This window comes from Coregonus lavaretus (assembly GCF_964263955.1).
Source record: "Coregonus lavaretus genome assembly, chromosome: 35".
NCBI lineage: Eukaryota > Metazoa > Chordata > Actinopteri > Salmoniformes > Salmonidae > Coregonus > Coregonus lavaretus.
In genome coordinates this window covers 11,326,293-11,340,671 of record NC_140022.1, presented here as the reverse complement: position 1 = coordinate 11,340,671, position 14,379 = coordinate 11,326,293, and the positions used below count along the sequence as shown (strand labels likewise).

The 14,379-nt window shown below is 43.2% G+C and overlaps 2 protein-coding genes across 2 annotated transcripts; both read right to left on the bottom strand.

Annotated features, from left to right (window-relative positions):
• Positions 1 to 102: 102 nt before the first annotated feature.
• Positions 103 to 5,435, bottom strand: LOC311109918 (protein unc-50 homolog). The gene is made up of 6 exons (XM_084152934.1): positions 5,397 to 5,435; positions 4,479 to 4,747; positions 1,315 to 1,435; positions 938 to 1,077; positions 734 to 841; positions 103 to 596 (listed from the first exon to the last, which is right to left on the bottom strand). The coding sequence occupies exons 2-6, from the start codon at positions 4,741 to 4,743 to the stop codon at positions 460 to 462; spliced, it is 771 nt and encodes a 256-aa protein (XP_084009060.1). The 5' UTR covers positions 4,744 to 4,747; positions 5,397 to 5,435; the 3' UTR covers positions 103 to 459.
• Positions 5,436 to 6,112: 677 nt separating this feature from the next.
• LOC311109615 (uncharacterized protein) lies at positions 6,113 to 13,583 on the bottom strand (the record flags this gene model as incomplete). The annotated part of the gene is made up of 10 exons (XM_084152544.1): positions 6,113 to 6,727; positions 6,903 to 7,504; positions 8,785 to 8,829; positions 9,116 to 10,601; positions 10,743 to 10,937; positions 11,068 to 11,136; positions 11,386 to 11,547; positions 11,645 to 11,780; positions 13,162 to 13,318; positions 13,535 to 13,583. 10 exons carry the CDS (start codon positions 13,581 to 13,583, stop codon positions 6,563 to 6,565), a joined length of 3,066 nt encoding a protein of 1,021 aa, XP_084008670.1. The 3' UTR covers positions 6,113 to 6,562.
• Positions 13,584 to 14,379: the final 796 nt, after the last annotated feature.

Here is a 14,379-nt window from a genome sequence, read left to right as displayed (position 1 = left end):
ACTATATTACATGAGGTCAGCAGCAATTGTCCATGAGTAATGTTACCAGGCTATCAGTTACTTTTTTTAGATTGCATTTCTTTCCTGTTAATGACAAAGGGATAAAGTAAAACTTATTTATTGAAAGTGCTCGGCAATGTACACTCAGAGAAACGTCCCTTAGTCCGATTGAAATACAAATTCACCACTTTCCATTACTTCTATTTCTCTTCAATAAACAAGATTTTCATTATGTCATATTTAAAAAAAGAAAACAAACCGAGATATAATCTTAGAAACAATCCACGATTTGTGTATCTCACAACCAAAGTATTATTTACATAGTATACAAAAGTGCAACACCCCCATCCAATCACATTCCAAAATGAAAGCATTGTCCACGAGTCCTCATAGCCACCACTGACTCTGTCAGTCTGTCTGTGGGCTCTGGTCCGGGCTCTGGTCCTGACTCCAGGGTGTCTACTGGACACGGTACTTGTAGAACCAGCAGAGGCCCTTGGTGAAGTTCCATCCCAGAGAGAGAGAGAGGATGTAGAGGAGACCTAGCAGGGCGAAGGGGTAGAGCAGAACCACTGTGTTCTGCAGGTGGGGCAGTGCTGAGGAGAGACAGAGAGGGAGAGGAACTGGAGTAAATATGGAGTTGGTAGATGTAACCATTGTTAGAGGGTCTGATAGTTTCATCCCCCAGTGAACTATCCATTTAAAGGTGAATAAAACGTAATGGGGGCCTCACCATTGTATCCCAGGAATGTAATGTATAGATAGTAGCCGATGGCTATCAGCCACAGACTGTTCCCTACAAAGTACCCCAGGAACCAGTCTGAGTTTATCACTACGATATCTGAAACAAACAGAGCAGAGATCAGACACTGTTACAACATGTGACAAATAACACCTCTTATAACATGTTATAAATGTGTAATAAGTTTGCACTCACGGTTCATAAAGAAGAGCTGGAGGAAGTGCAGGATGACAAGCAAGGGGTAGAAGGCATTGAGATGCACATCGAATGCGTAGCCCCACTCCACATCATAGTCCTTACTGGGGGGCTTCAGCAGGTACTTATTGGTGATGAACCTGCGGATACAGGACAGACAGGAAAGGCCCTTTAGAAGAGCATGGGGAAGGACTAGCGTTTCAAAACTGATAGAAGTTAAACATTTGCACGTCCCAAAGACAACCTCTAGCCTCTATCTGAAGGGACCAGATAGGCACACACACAATATGATGCTGTGGCTCCTTCCTATAGGCTTCCAGCTATTCCATATATCTTACACCCATCTAGTTCTTTCAGATCTGTACATCTCTACTCACCACATGAGTGTGGAGATGAGCAGGCCCACTCCGATGCAGTCTATGAACACCACCCACAGCAGCAGCTTCAGAGTCTCCACGAAGCCCATGTCCAGCACCAACCCAAAGCCCACCGTGGACACTACACCCGAGGACGAGAGACAGGTGTCAACCGCAGCCACAGGGAAACAGTTTGACTATTGTACTTTAAATTCAAAAAGCATAAAGATTATAATATTGCAATTTGTAATATATTTGGTATTTATTAGGATCCCCATTAGCCGCTGCAAAAGTAGCAGCTACTCTTCCTGGGGTCCACATGAAACATGATATAATACATGGTACAGAACATTATGACTGTAAGTCGCTTTGGATAAAAGCGTCTGCTAAATGGCATATTATTATATTATTATTAGTCAAGGACTGAAATACATTTAAAACGTCACACATAGCCCACATATCAGTACATACACACAATATCTAGGTCTGAAAAGATAGAACAAATATTACAACAAATATTATGGCTGAACTCAAATGTGCTGGTTGATAAAATACCTGTATTTATGGGAAATATGTTTGAAACTGGTATTTTGTTTTTAAATTATATTGTACATTTGAATGGTAGAGTTCTGTCTTTCATGGAGTTATCAGAATTGTATGGGAAGGTCTGCTCAATCCAAGATTACAACCAATTGATTACAGCATTACCCCAAAACTGGAGGAGGCAGGAGGCAGTGGGAGGAGGTAGGGAACTGGTCTGTCTGCCAAATATAAAGGATCAAAACTGGCAGAGGAATAAACATAGCATAAATAGGAAAGTATACTAGTTTCATTTGAGGACCAGGATGTTGACAGCTGTGCCATGTAGATTGCAAAATAGTTGGGAAGAGATTTTTGATGTACCGATTCCATGGTATGAGTTGATATATAAAACGACGCAAGATTCAAGACTTTGTGCTTTTCAGCTAAAATTATTATATAGAATTCTTGCCACCAACAAAATGTTGAATATTTTGGGAATACAATCATCGAAGCTCTGCAGATTTTGTTGTGAGGATACAGAATCAATAGACCATTTATTCTGGTATTGCCCTCAGGTAGCCTGGTCTCAGGTTCAGGAATTGCTGAAAATGCATAACATTGATCTAAAATTAACCCTAGAAATAGATCTGGAGAGACCGGGTCAGTCAATTACTAATATACTAATACTCTTAGTAAAAGTATTTATCTTGAACTCGCAATCTGTGGATTATATTCGATTAGATAGATTGAAATTGTATGTTAAACATCACAGCATAGTTGAAAGATATATGGGGCGTAGGGTGACCAGCAGAGATAGATGGGATGAGCTGAGGGGTGGGATGTGGAATTGGAGACAAGTGGGAGTGGAGTTGCTGGGCGGGGGATAGAAAGACATTCAAAGATAAAAGTACAAATAAAACATAACAAAAAATATGTTTGAATGACACTGAGGGGCAGTGTTGTTACAGCTAATGCCTGTTTGCCTGAGGCTGATGCCGTGCAGGTGTTTGCACACATGCATATACACACACACTCATTCAAATGCACACGTGCACATACATGGACACACACACACGTAAATACTTCCATACATGCACTCAGACATATTCAGTTGGCCTTGCTGTTATGATTCTTGTTGTCCTTGATGTCTTTTGTTTTTTGCATTGTTGTTTTCCTTTGTCTTTGTCTTTTGTTCATTTTGTTGGTTGTTGGTGCATTGGGGACGGGGGGCTTGGGGGTGGGGAATGGAATTATTTTATTTATCTGTGGGGGGGATCATGGATCGCTGGTTCAAGTCCCTGTTTTTGACCTTGTGGGAGATCTGTCGACCCATGAGTGTCCAAACTGTGTGACAACTGCTTGAACAGACAGTTCGGTACCTTCAACACATCAATACCTCGCACAAAGACCAATAGTGATGCAGTCAATCTCTCCTTAACTTTGAGCCAGGGGAGACTTACATGCATGTTACTGACACTTTCCCTCCGTGTACATCTAAGTGCGATACGTGCTGCTTTGTTCTGGACCAACTGAAATTTACCTATGTCCTTCTTTGCCGTACATGACCACACAGCTGGGCAGTCCAGGTGTGGCATAACTAGGGCCTGTAGGTCGACTGAGACGTCAAGAAGGCAGAGCAGCACCCTATCATGGACAGACCTCTTCCCATTTTAGCAACCATTGAGTCTATATGTTTTGACCATGACAGCTTGCTATCTAGGGTTACACCCATCCGTTTAGTCTCCTCAACTTGCTCAATAGCCACATTATTTAATAATAGATCTAAATGAGGTTTAGCGTTGAGCTTTTAGTTTGAGATATTTTGCACCAGCCTATTGCTAGTTACCCATTCTAAAACTGACTGGAGCTCTATGTTAAGTGTCTCAGTTATTTATTTTACTGTTGCAGCCGACGTGTATACTGTTGAGTCGTCAGCGTACATAGACACAGAGGCTTTATTCAAGGCTGCCCTGCAGTTCACCACACTCAACTGAGGCTTCCATTAACGAAAACCCTCTGTTCTATTAGATAGGTAACTCTCAATCCATAATAAGGCAGAGGATGCAAATCCATAACACCCACGTTTTTTCAGCAATACGTTATGATCAACGACATCAAAAGCTTCACTGAAGTCTAACAAAACAGCTCCCACAATATTCTTACTATCAATTTCTTACAGCCAATCATCAGTCATTTGTGTCAGTGCCGAGCATGTGGAGTGCCTGATCATCAAATAATTTCCTTGAGACTGCACAGGCTCATCACAAACTCTATTTATGTCTCTGATCTGTTTTAATCACGTGAGATGAGCCCAAGTCAGTGGAAAGAGGGCCCCATAACCAGACATGAATACTCCAAATGATACATTCATTCCTATTTGATTGCTGGTTATATCCGATACAAAAAAGCCTTATTGCATCCAATTTTGAGTTGGTTTATGATTTCTGTTGCTGCTTTATCATTTTTAATCAAAGCTTTAATATGATGCTTTAAAGGTGCTTTGCTTTTTGTTGGGGTTGTGCATATTTATACTTTCTCTAAATTGCAAAAAGTGATTATAGTGGTCAAACTATTGCTACACAGTTCCCGCATAGCACACTTGTTCAGAAAGGACAGGTGATTGTTATAGATCGACTGCTGTGAAAAAGACCCAAGATACTGACCACAGAGCCAGATGCTGAGTAACACCAGGAAGGCAGGGTCGTCTCTGGCCCACTGGTCCTTGGTCTGCTTCCTGTAGTGGAAGTTGCGGTAGACTCTCTGTGGGGAGGTGAACAGGTAGAGCATCTGCCACACGGCAAACTCAAAATCCATGGCTTTGAAGTGCAACAGCCTCCTCAGGTATTTGTAGCGCTTGGCGCCCGCTGTGTGGCGTGCCGCATCGCGGGCGCTCAGGCTTCCGTTCTGCGGCGAGGTGGTCGGCAACATAGTGCTGGAAAACACAGGAAGCATCATGATGACCAAATCAGAGCCATTTATATATACAGAGTTTGATTTACAGTGGAGGTCCAGTCTCCCCGCATAGGCCTCCCCTGGTGACACAGTACTGTCAGCTTATGTCAACATCCAACAACCTGTACAATATTAACTTTTACCATGCAATTACATCAAGTCACTGCAACAGTCACATCGATTGTTTACTAAATTACCTCCTTGTCCATCCTGTCTGTGGTAGTTATGTTTAGACATCTTGCTACCTATCGGATATGTCTCTCCAGCAGTCACGACAGATAGTGTGATATACAATGCTCAGATCTTTGTTGACAAGTCAGGATAACAGACTAGTAGTAGCTAGCTAGATGACTCTTGAAAGCTAACGTCAGCTGGCAAACTAGTTTGTGGTTTTCCCTGCCAAAAATATTGTTTAAACTAAAGTAATTTGTGCCAGCGAGTGTCAATAGACAAACGTTAGACTAAACAAAGTAGCTAGCTAGCTTATGGCTAGCTAACGTCGTTAGGTCTGTGGCATAGACCCCTTGATGGACATGGAATTGGCTGGCCTTAGTAGCACGTTAGCCAAGACTACAACTGAATGCATGGTTTAGTTGCAAACTGAGATAAGAATGTTGGAATAAACGTACCTGCTCAACCTCCTATTTTTAGAAGAAAGTTCCTCTTCCTCAGTGAAAATAGCTCTTCCGGACAACTGAACACGTAGAAACTTCCGGTACGTGACTAAGACGCGCTTCGACATTGAACCTTGGGAATTGTAGTCAAAAAGGAATAAACGATCTTTGTTGTAGTAAAATCTATCATAAAATATCACCACTCCCTCTGACATAGCTAAAAGTATGGATATGGATTTTTGCATGTGTGGTAAATTAAACGGACAGTTTGTAAGATAATTAATATGCGCGTAAAAGCAGTGAATGCATAGGTCATTCAGATTCAGAGTGTTTAGGTGTCCTGTATGGCAGGCAGTGTGCACCCAATGGTGCGTTCGGTTGCACGTATCACCTCTGAACAGCTTTGCGGTCCACGGCGGTAGAGTTGCCGTACCAGGCTGGGATGTAGCCTGACAGTATGATCTCGATGGTGCTCCTGTAGAACACTCTGAGGGCCCTCGGGGACAGGACACATTTCTTCAGCATCCTGAAGTTGAAGAGTCGCTGTCGTGCCTTCTTCACTACGGTGTCCATGTGGTTACACCATTTCAGCTTCTCTGAGATGTGTAGGCCAAGAAATGTGAAGTTATTGACCGTTTCCACGGCGGCCCAATTGATGAGGCGGCCCCATTGTGGTTGATAATAGCTTGTTGATGGTTAATTGAGCCCACACAATTAAAACTAATCAGAATACAATTGACAATATTTTATTCCAGACAACACTTTGAGACAGTAGATATAAAACTAGAAGGGATCTAGCATGGAGTGATATGTCAAAAGTAGTGAAAAAACTGAAGCAGAGTTTGAACCAGTAACCAACAAGTTACAGGAGTATTCCCTCCTGTGCCATAAAGGTCCAGACCTCTTGGTTGAGGATGTAATGTTGTTATATGCAGGAGTATAGCATCAGTCTGGCCAACGTGAAATATAATTAGTTTTTTTATTTCATGGTTGGAAGAGTAAGGCACAGCAATGGGAAAGAGGTTTTCAACTCATACTCTGAATCTAGTAGGTTCAAATTATACAGTCAGCACCAAATCATTATTTTATCTTATTCTTACTCTCTTTAGCAACCCCCTTACCTCCCTCACACACACACAGACATGCACGAGCGCACACACACACACAGACGTGCATTTCTCTTAGTCCATAGTCTTGTCACTCCAGGCCAGAGATTTCCTCTTGGCAAGTTCCATCCAGGTTGGCTGGCCCCGGTGTGACAATGATGATGACGATGTAGGGGGTGATGAAGAAGATATCTCAGGCTTTGCGATTTGAATCTCAATTTGACCATTGCCAGATTCCCCCTAAGATAAAATACAGAGATGACATATTACTAACTAAACTGGCCACATTACATCTTAGTTACAAAATGAAGACTTACTCTGATTGAGTCAGTCGTTTTTCCTCACCACGTGAGCTGACCAGGAAAAACGTCTGTCCCTAGTGGGGGCACAAAGCACTGACAAGTCAAATATTTACCATAGTCCCAGTCGAGAGTGCTCTGTCTGTCCATTTCTCCACAGGCATCTTCTCGGCTCTCTTTAGAGACGTGGCGGATCTCTCAGACGCTCCTCGTAGAGTTGGTCTGGTTGGCATGTGAGGCTGGGAGGACGGTTGTGTCAGCTGTTGAGCTGTTCCTTGTGGTGTTAGTTGTGATGCTGTTTGTGTGTTAGGCTGTTCTGAAGGTAATGTTTTGAGTTTAGCTGTCAGTTGCAATCCCCGTAGGATTGGTCTAGTCCTTGGTATTGGTTGAGAGGGTAGTTGTACCACTGGGGGTGATGTTTGTTTTTGTGAGGCTGTTTTTGTGCTTGGCTGTGATTGTAATGGAGGTTGTGTTGATGGCTGAGCTGTTGGTTGTAATCTAGGCTGTGGGGCTGGGGTTGGAGCTGGCCGTGGTGATGGGGTGTACTGGGGCGTTGTTGTCCCCCCTGTCCCATGCTCTGTCTCTGGAGTGAGATGCTGTTGGAGACTCCTGGTCTTCTCCCGGGCCATGGACATCCAGACAGGCTCTGATCCAGCTGACCCATTAGACCCAGGGGTCTCAGCCCCTCTCAGAGCAGGTCTGGATGATGGGCCTTTGTCTGAGGAACAATGGGTGACATTATTTAAATCAAATCCAACTTTATTTAAAGTGTATTTAAAAGATACTGTGGTGTTTGAGGACTGGAGTTGTGAATCCATGATTTCATCAGATCATCCTTATTTATATTGTGGTTAATTTGGTTTGCTCGATATTGGCAATATTATGATTGAGGTGAAACAGAGATCTTTTTAGAAGCAGTGTTATACAGTGCCCCTGTAAGTATTGGGACAGTAAAGCATTTTCTTTATTCTTCTTTTGGCTCTATACTTCAAAAGTTTGGATTTAAAATCAAACAATGACTATGAAGTGCAGACTATCAGCATTGACTACATCAAGCTTGTGGTTACAAAATTGTACATTTTCGGTTTGTTTTGGTTGTGTTTCAGATTATTTTGTGCCCAATAGAATTGAATGGTAAATATTGTGTCATTTTGGAGTCACTTTTATTGAAAATAAGAATATAATGTTTCTAAACACTTATACATTCATGTGGATGCTACCATGATTATGGATAATCCTGAATGAATCGTGAATAATGATGAGTGAGAAACTTACAAAAATTGTAATGTTGAGAGGTTGGCATGTCTTGGGGCTATTATATTTGTGCATCTGTAACTTTCTCACTCATCATTATTCACGATTCATTCAGGATTATCCGTAATCATGGTAGCATCCACATTAATGTAGAAGTTTAGAAACATATTATTTTCTTATTTACAATAAAACTGACTCCAAAATGACACAGTACATTATTTACCATTCATTTCTATTGGGCACAAAATAATCTGAAATACAACCAAAACAAACAGCAAATGCATCCAACAAGTTTGTAGTCACAAGCTTGATGTAGTCATTGCGTGCTAGAAATATGGGAACAAATACTTAACTTTTTACTACTTTAATAAACATATAAGGGAATTAGTCCCAATACTTTTGCGCCCCTAAAATGGAGGGGCAATGTACAAAAAGTGCTGTAAGTTTTAAACGGTTCACCTGATATGGATGAAAATACCCTCAAATTAAAGCTGAAAGTCTGCACTTTAACCTCATAGTCATTGTATCATTTCAAATCCAAACTTTTGGATTATAGAGCCAAAGGAAGTAAAAAATACTTCACTGTCCCGGTAATTACAGAGGGCACATATAATTATACACATCTGGATCCAGTTTTGATTGGAGTGGAAATTGCCCACTCTGATTCAGAAGTGCTCATTATACTGTAACTACCGGTGTATTATCATTAGAGAAGTGTTAAGTGGTTTTGTAGATATATGTTACCTGGGCTTAAAAAGGCATCTACTACCAGGTCAGTATCATCATCATCTAAGGATAGAACCAAGACAGTGCCTAGAGGTGAGTACATGCTATTGAAGAGGGCCTTCAGTAGACTGACATAGCTGAACACTTGTGAGCTAGAACACCTTGTTAGTGCAAAGTTAGTTAGTGCATAGTCCAAGGTAATAGTTATTAAATATAGACTCAGCGATATGACGTAGATGCAGAAAGTAAACAGCATAGTGGGTCAATTTCCTCAACAACTCAGAGCGTTGAAGCGCGAGGCTCAACTTCTCCGCTGAACCATCTACGACGTTTTGGAGGACATACGTACCTTGGTTCTCTTTGAGTCTGTTTCTGTCAGGGGTGTATGGGGGGGTGGCAGTGGACGAGGGGGGGCAGTCTGACACTTGTGAGGGGCCCTTCCTCAAAGCCTTATTTGCAAAGTCACCCCTGATCTTTGAACTTGTGTCAATTTCACCTTTGACTGGTTCTGCAGTTGTCATGGCGATGACCTCCACACTATGACTCTCAACCCTGAATTCTTGGTCCCTTTGCAAGCGATACTTCAGAGACTGAGAAGTTGTGCGCAGCTTCACTCCGAAAGCACTCCTCCTCCCCTGCTCCTGATCATTCTCCTCCTTTCTCTCGCTCTGTCCATCCCTTTTCTCTCCTCCCTTCAGTCCTGTCTCCTCCACTACTTCTACCTCTGTTTTTACTTTTCTCTCCTGAGGCGAGGGTTGTGATTGGTTTTCCTCCAGGCCTTTAAATGTGGCCTGCTCTGGTTTTACCCCTTGCCTACGGACAGAGCCCTGATCAGGGTTCTTGGCCACCAAACCCTCCCCTCCCTTTCCTTCTCCATTCATCTCCTCGTCTCTCGTCCCTGTGTGGGCACTGCCAGCGACGCTCTTGGAACGCTGTCTCAAGGAGGAGGTGGAGAAACTGTTTGCTCCAGGCAGTGTGTCTTCTTGGCCAGTAGGTGTCCCTGTAGTCCTCTGCACCAGGTCCAATTTGGAGGTTTCTTCATTAACGCCCGACCGTGGGACTGCTGTAGTTTCTCTGACTGCCTCTCTCTCAGAAGCAGGTCTCTGTGTTTGTTTTATAACGCAAGGGGCAGGGGTAGGTCGAGCAGAGTGGTGTGTAGAGCTGCTGGTGTCTGCTAGGCTCAGACCCTGTGTGTTTCTGCTCAACCTGTCTCTTTTGTTAGAGGTGGCTGGGGTCATATTCTCTTCTGGCTTCTCTTTTGAGGGCAGTTGATTTGTGGTGGAAGTGACATTATCTGATCCATACACAGGACTGAGAGGCATGGAGAGGGTCTTTTCAGATGTAGAACCAGGCCGACTTCCCTGGTCTGAATTATCCTGGATGTCTCTCTTGTCTTGACTTGGGTGTGTATGGATGACTGTACTGGGTTGTTTGATCCGGATAGGTTCCTGGGGCTTCTGTGGCTCCTCCACTGCTGCTGAAGGGGAAGAGGACTGGCTAGGGGTCTCCAGGATGTAGTTCTTGGTCATGGGCTCTGGAACAGAGGAGAGGTCTACCACTAATGATATATCCTGGAGGTAGAGAGGGTTGGTGGTGACGCGTCCCTCTGGTTCGGAGGACTTTTGTCTCTGTAATACCACTTTCTGACCACCAGGGGGTACTGACTGCCAGGGCTTCTCCTCAGAGTCTTCTGGAGATGAAGAGAACGGTCGCTCCCTCTCCTCCTCTTCCTCTCTGTCCTCGTCCTCCGTTCCGTCCTGCTCTTCCTCCCTCCCAGACAGGGGCTGGTCTGGGTCCAGATCACTCAGGCTCTCTGAGCAAGGTCTGCTTGCTCTCTAGTAATGACACAGACAAGATAAACAGCCCCTTAAACCGTGGTCTTATATTTACACTGTAATTGAAGTATTAGAGATTGAAATGCTGCCCAGTGCCCACTATGTGGTGTTTTGGTGTTACATTATACAGTGAGATCTTACCGGGGGACCTTTCCTTCCCTTGGCGCTGGCCCTCTGGTTCCTGGGTTTGACAGACATGCGGTGACGGGCAGCAGAGCTGTCCAGACTGGGAGTGTACTGGGCTGGGCTGGTGAAGTCCACTGCAGGGGAGGGCTCCGGATCACAGAGGGAAGCAGGATTCGGGGAGAGAGGACGGGACGAGGGCTGGGAGAGGCACTGAGGAGAAAGTAGAAAAGCACATTAACAACTGTAATGGACCCAACAAACATGTTTTCGGTGAAGGTTGTTAGGATGATCAGTATGTTAATGTGGGATGTGGTGTAATACAGACAGGAAGTTGCATCACCTGCTCCTCTTCCTCACTTCCTGTCCCTGCTAAACTCAGAGAGCTATGGTGCCTGTGAGTGTCAGGGAACTGGGGATGGAATGGAGGGAACAGTGTCAATCAGTCAGTCACACTGATGGTGGAAGAGTAATGAAGAAGGATGATGATAATGATGATTACATTGTGTTTTGTTTGTAAATGTACCAATAGACACTCCTGACTACAACAAGGTTTGTTCTCTAAAAAATAGATGTTATCTCAATGAGACTGTCCTGGTTAAATACAAGTTAGATAAATTGTATCTATGTGTGTGCAGTGCATGTGATCAGCCCCAATCACCTTGTAGGAAGGCCCCTGTGCTGTTCTGTCATGGAACACAATATCTGGAGGGCTCTGGGGCAAACCATCATCCTCAGAGGTGGCTCCGGAATCTTCCAGTCTCTTCCCAGGGATCAGCAAGGGGGGAGGGCCCAGACGCATGTTCTGCTGCTGCAGCTTCAGCTGCCCAATCAGAAACAGTCCATGTGTGATGAGCACACTCCTGGACCAATCACAACAGTATTTTAGACTACAAGGACCCTCCCACCTACAGACTCACCTGCAGTTCTCGTATCCTGCCATGTACGTTCTCCTGAGACAGAATCCTTGTCGGTTCAGAGGAGCTCTGTGATTGGTCAGCCAGGAAGATGCTGTCATGTGACAGAGCTCTGGACCCCAGTGTCTTCGGACCGCCCCTGTAAGTGACACAGGTCACAAACATGTTTACCAGTGGTGTAGTGGTGCCTGGAGAAGTGGGTATACTCTAATTTTGCCTGGAGAAGTGGGTATACTCTAATTTTGCCTGGAGAAGTGGGTATACTCTAATTTTGCCAAGAAATGTCCAAATGGCCCGCCCGGCGAAGGAAAGGCGCCCTGTGTGAAAAGTTCTATGAAAAACAGTGACATACACTCTGAATGAGTCAGAAATTCAAAGGTTTCAGATTTTCCCCCATTTTTTCAGGTTTTTGCTCTCACAGTTTTTTTTACAGAAGAAAATCACAATTGTATATTCTAAGTCCATAACAATGCTTGAACAACATCAGGAGACCACTTTTGAAGACATTTTGATTTTTGAGTGTAGTTGTCCTTTAATTCAAGTGTGCAGGCACTTTTGTTTGGTTAGTGGTGTTTCTGTTGCAAATGAGATGGAGTACGCAAAAAAAAAAAGGACACTAGATTGATACAAATAATCATCATATCATTCTGACAGGTAGGCATAGGCTACTTTGTAGCTAGTTAACATTTAATAAAGGAGATTTTTGGGAAAGCCTTTCCATCTACCAGAAGACAGTTAGACCTATCATTAGCAGTGCTATATTTTTCCTGTTCCTTAATTATTTGACACCTGAACGTTTTACTTCATTATGTGATGCATGTCTTACCTAGCTTCAAAGTAGTAGCCTATAGCCAAAATCCCACCATAGAAACGTGGAGGCAATTATTTTTATAAAGACATACTCATTATGCGTTCTCCTGTTCAACTTTCTTTCATTGTCTAGCAGCCAAAGGCATAGTCATATTAGCAACACATTACAGTTGTTGCATCTTTAAATCCCACCTCTTTCTACATTTCTAACGGATATTTCCATCTCTGTCCATGAAACCACTCGTATGTGCGGTGCGCATTTTTAGAACGGTGTTTATTCCGCAATCGCGTGTTAGAACGTTCACGCGTAGGCCTTCCGCCGTGTGCACATTGCTGCGCGTAAAATGTGGAGAAATAATAGTTTGTCAACATTTTAAGCTAAACATTCTGATCAGTTCCATCAGCCTTATTAATTGAGATGGCGTATACCTCCACCACACTACTTTGATACACATCAGTGGGGATTAAGAAGTGAGTGTACGAAATGCCCACTGAAAAATAAGTGGGCATACTGCGTATACCTGCGTATACCCTCCACTACACCACTGGGTATACGCAATGCTGACTGAAAAATAAGTAGGTATACGCCGTATACCAGCGTATACCCTGGACTACACCTCTGATGTTTACTACATATTTCCCAGTGAGCATGCTACTTATAAACTTGATATGGTACTATTTCCAGTGAGTGAAAGAGGTCAGACGCTTACAGACAGTCATCCTCTGAGTCGTCGACCCCCGGAGCTATGACATCAGCAGTGACATCACTTGCGGACTGGCTCTGCTTTATCAGTCCTTCGGTCTCCTTCCACTTCAGACGGCCAAACAGACGACTCTTCAGCTGCTTGAACCGAGACTTCTTCCTCCCTGAAACCACCACAAAGTTACTGTCCTACACTTGGTTTTGTTTGCAGAGTCAGACAAGAGACTTGCTGTGAAGTTCATTCCTGTTTGCATTGCATAATGCAATGTGTATGTATGAATGGTGTATTGTTAATGAATGATTTGCTAGCTACGTATGTCTGTTTACATTGGTTTATGCATGTCAATCCTTTAAAAAGTAAGAAAACAGGTGTGTTCTACCTGTAAGCTCTTCTCCTGATCCCTCCCCTTCCCCAGCGTTAGTATCCATGGCAGAGACTGGATTTAGCTGCTCTTACCTAGGAAGAGAGACAGGGCAAGACAAAAATCATTCAACGACATCGTATTTAGCAACGCCAGAGGGTTCTGTTTGAACAATGGCTATTCTTGTGAGCCATTCAGGAGCCAGTAGACTGCAGGTTACAGCTCACCTCTATCACACCACTCCCTCCCAGGACAAAGTGTGCTTTCAGGACTAGCCTCAGTCTTAATGCCTGAGTACTGTACACACACTGTCAGATATACCTCTATATGCCCCCCTGGTGATGTGGGTTGGAGCCCTGTCTCGGCCACCCTCTGTCTATGCCCCTTCTAGCTGTCTCCCTCTACATTTCCTGCTCTACTGTCAAAAATACAAAACAATCAAACAAATAAATAAATAACAATATATGTTTTAAACATTGTCTGTCAACACAGATTTTGGAGTTGTCCTATTTTAATAACATATTTATTATCCTATTTAATAATATCACATTTTATTATCCAGCCAACTTTGTCTTTCCAGAGACAAAGACTCTTCATTGATAATAAATAGTTTCACACACCCTTTTCCTTGAACCAGCTGATAACACCTCTAAACTAAGAGCATGTTGGCAACGTTTATGAAACCTAACAAACCTGATAAATGGTTTACTTTATATCAGGCGTTAGATATTAGCTTTGCTATTGTCATTGTTCTAGCTATTTATAGTTAATAAATAAGCTCTTTTAATTTGATGTAACATTTTCTCAAGTCAAGTTTGCCAGTTCAGTGATATTGTGTCAGCAGCTCCAATTAGTTTCAACAG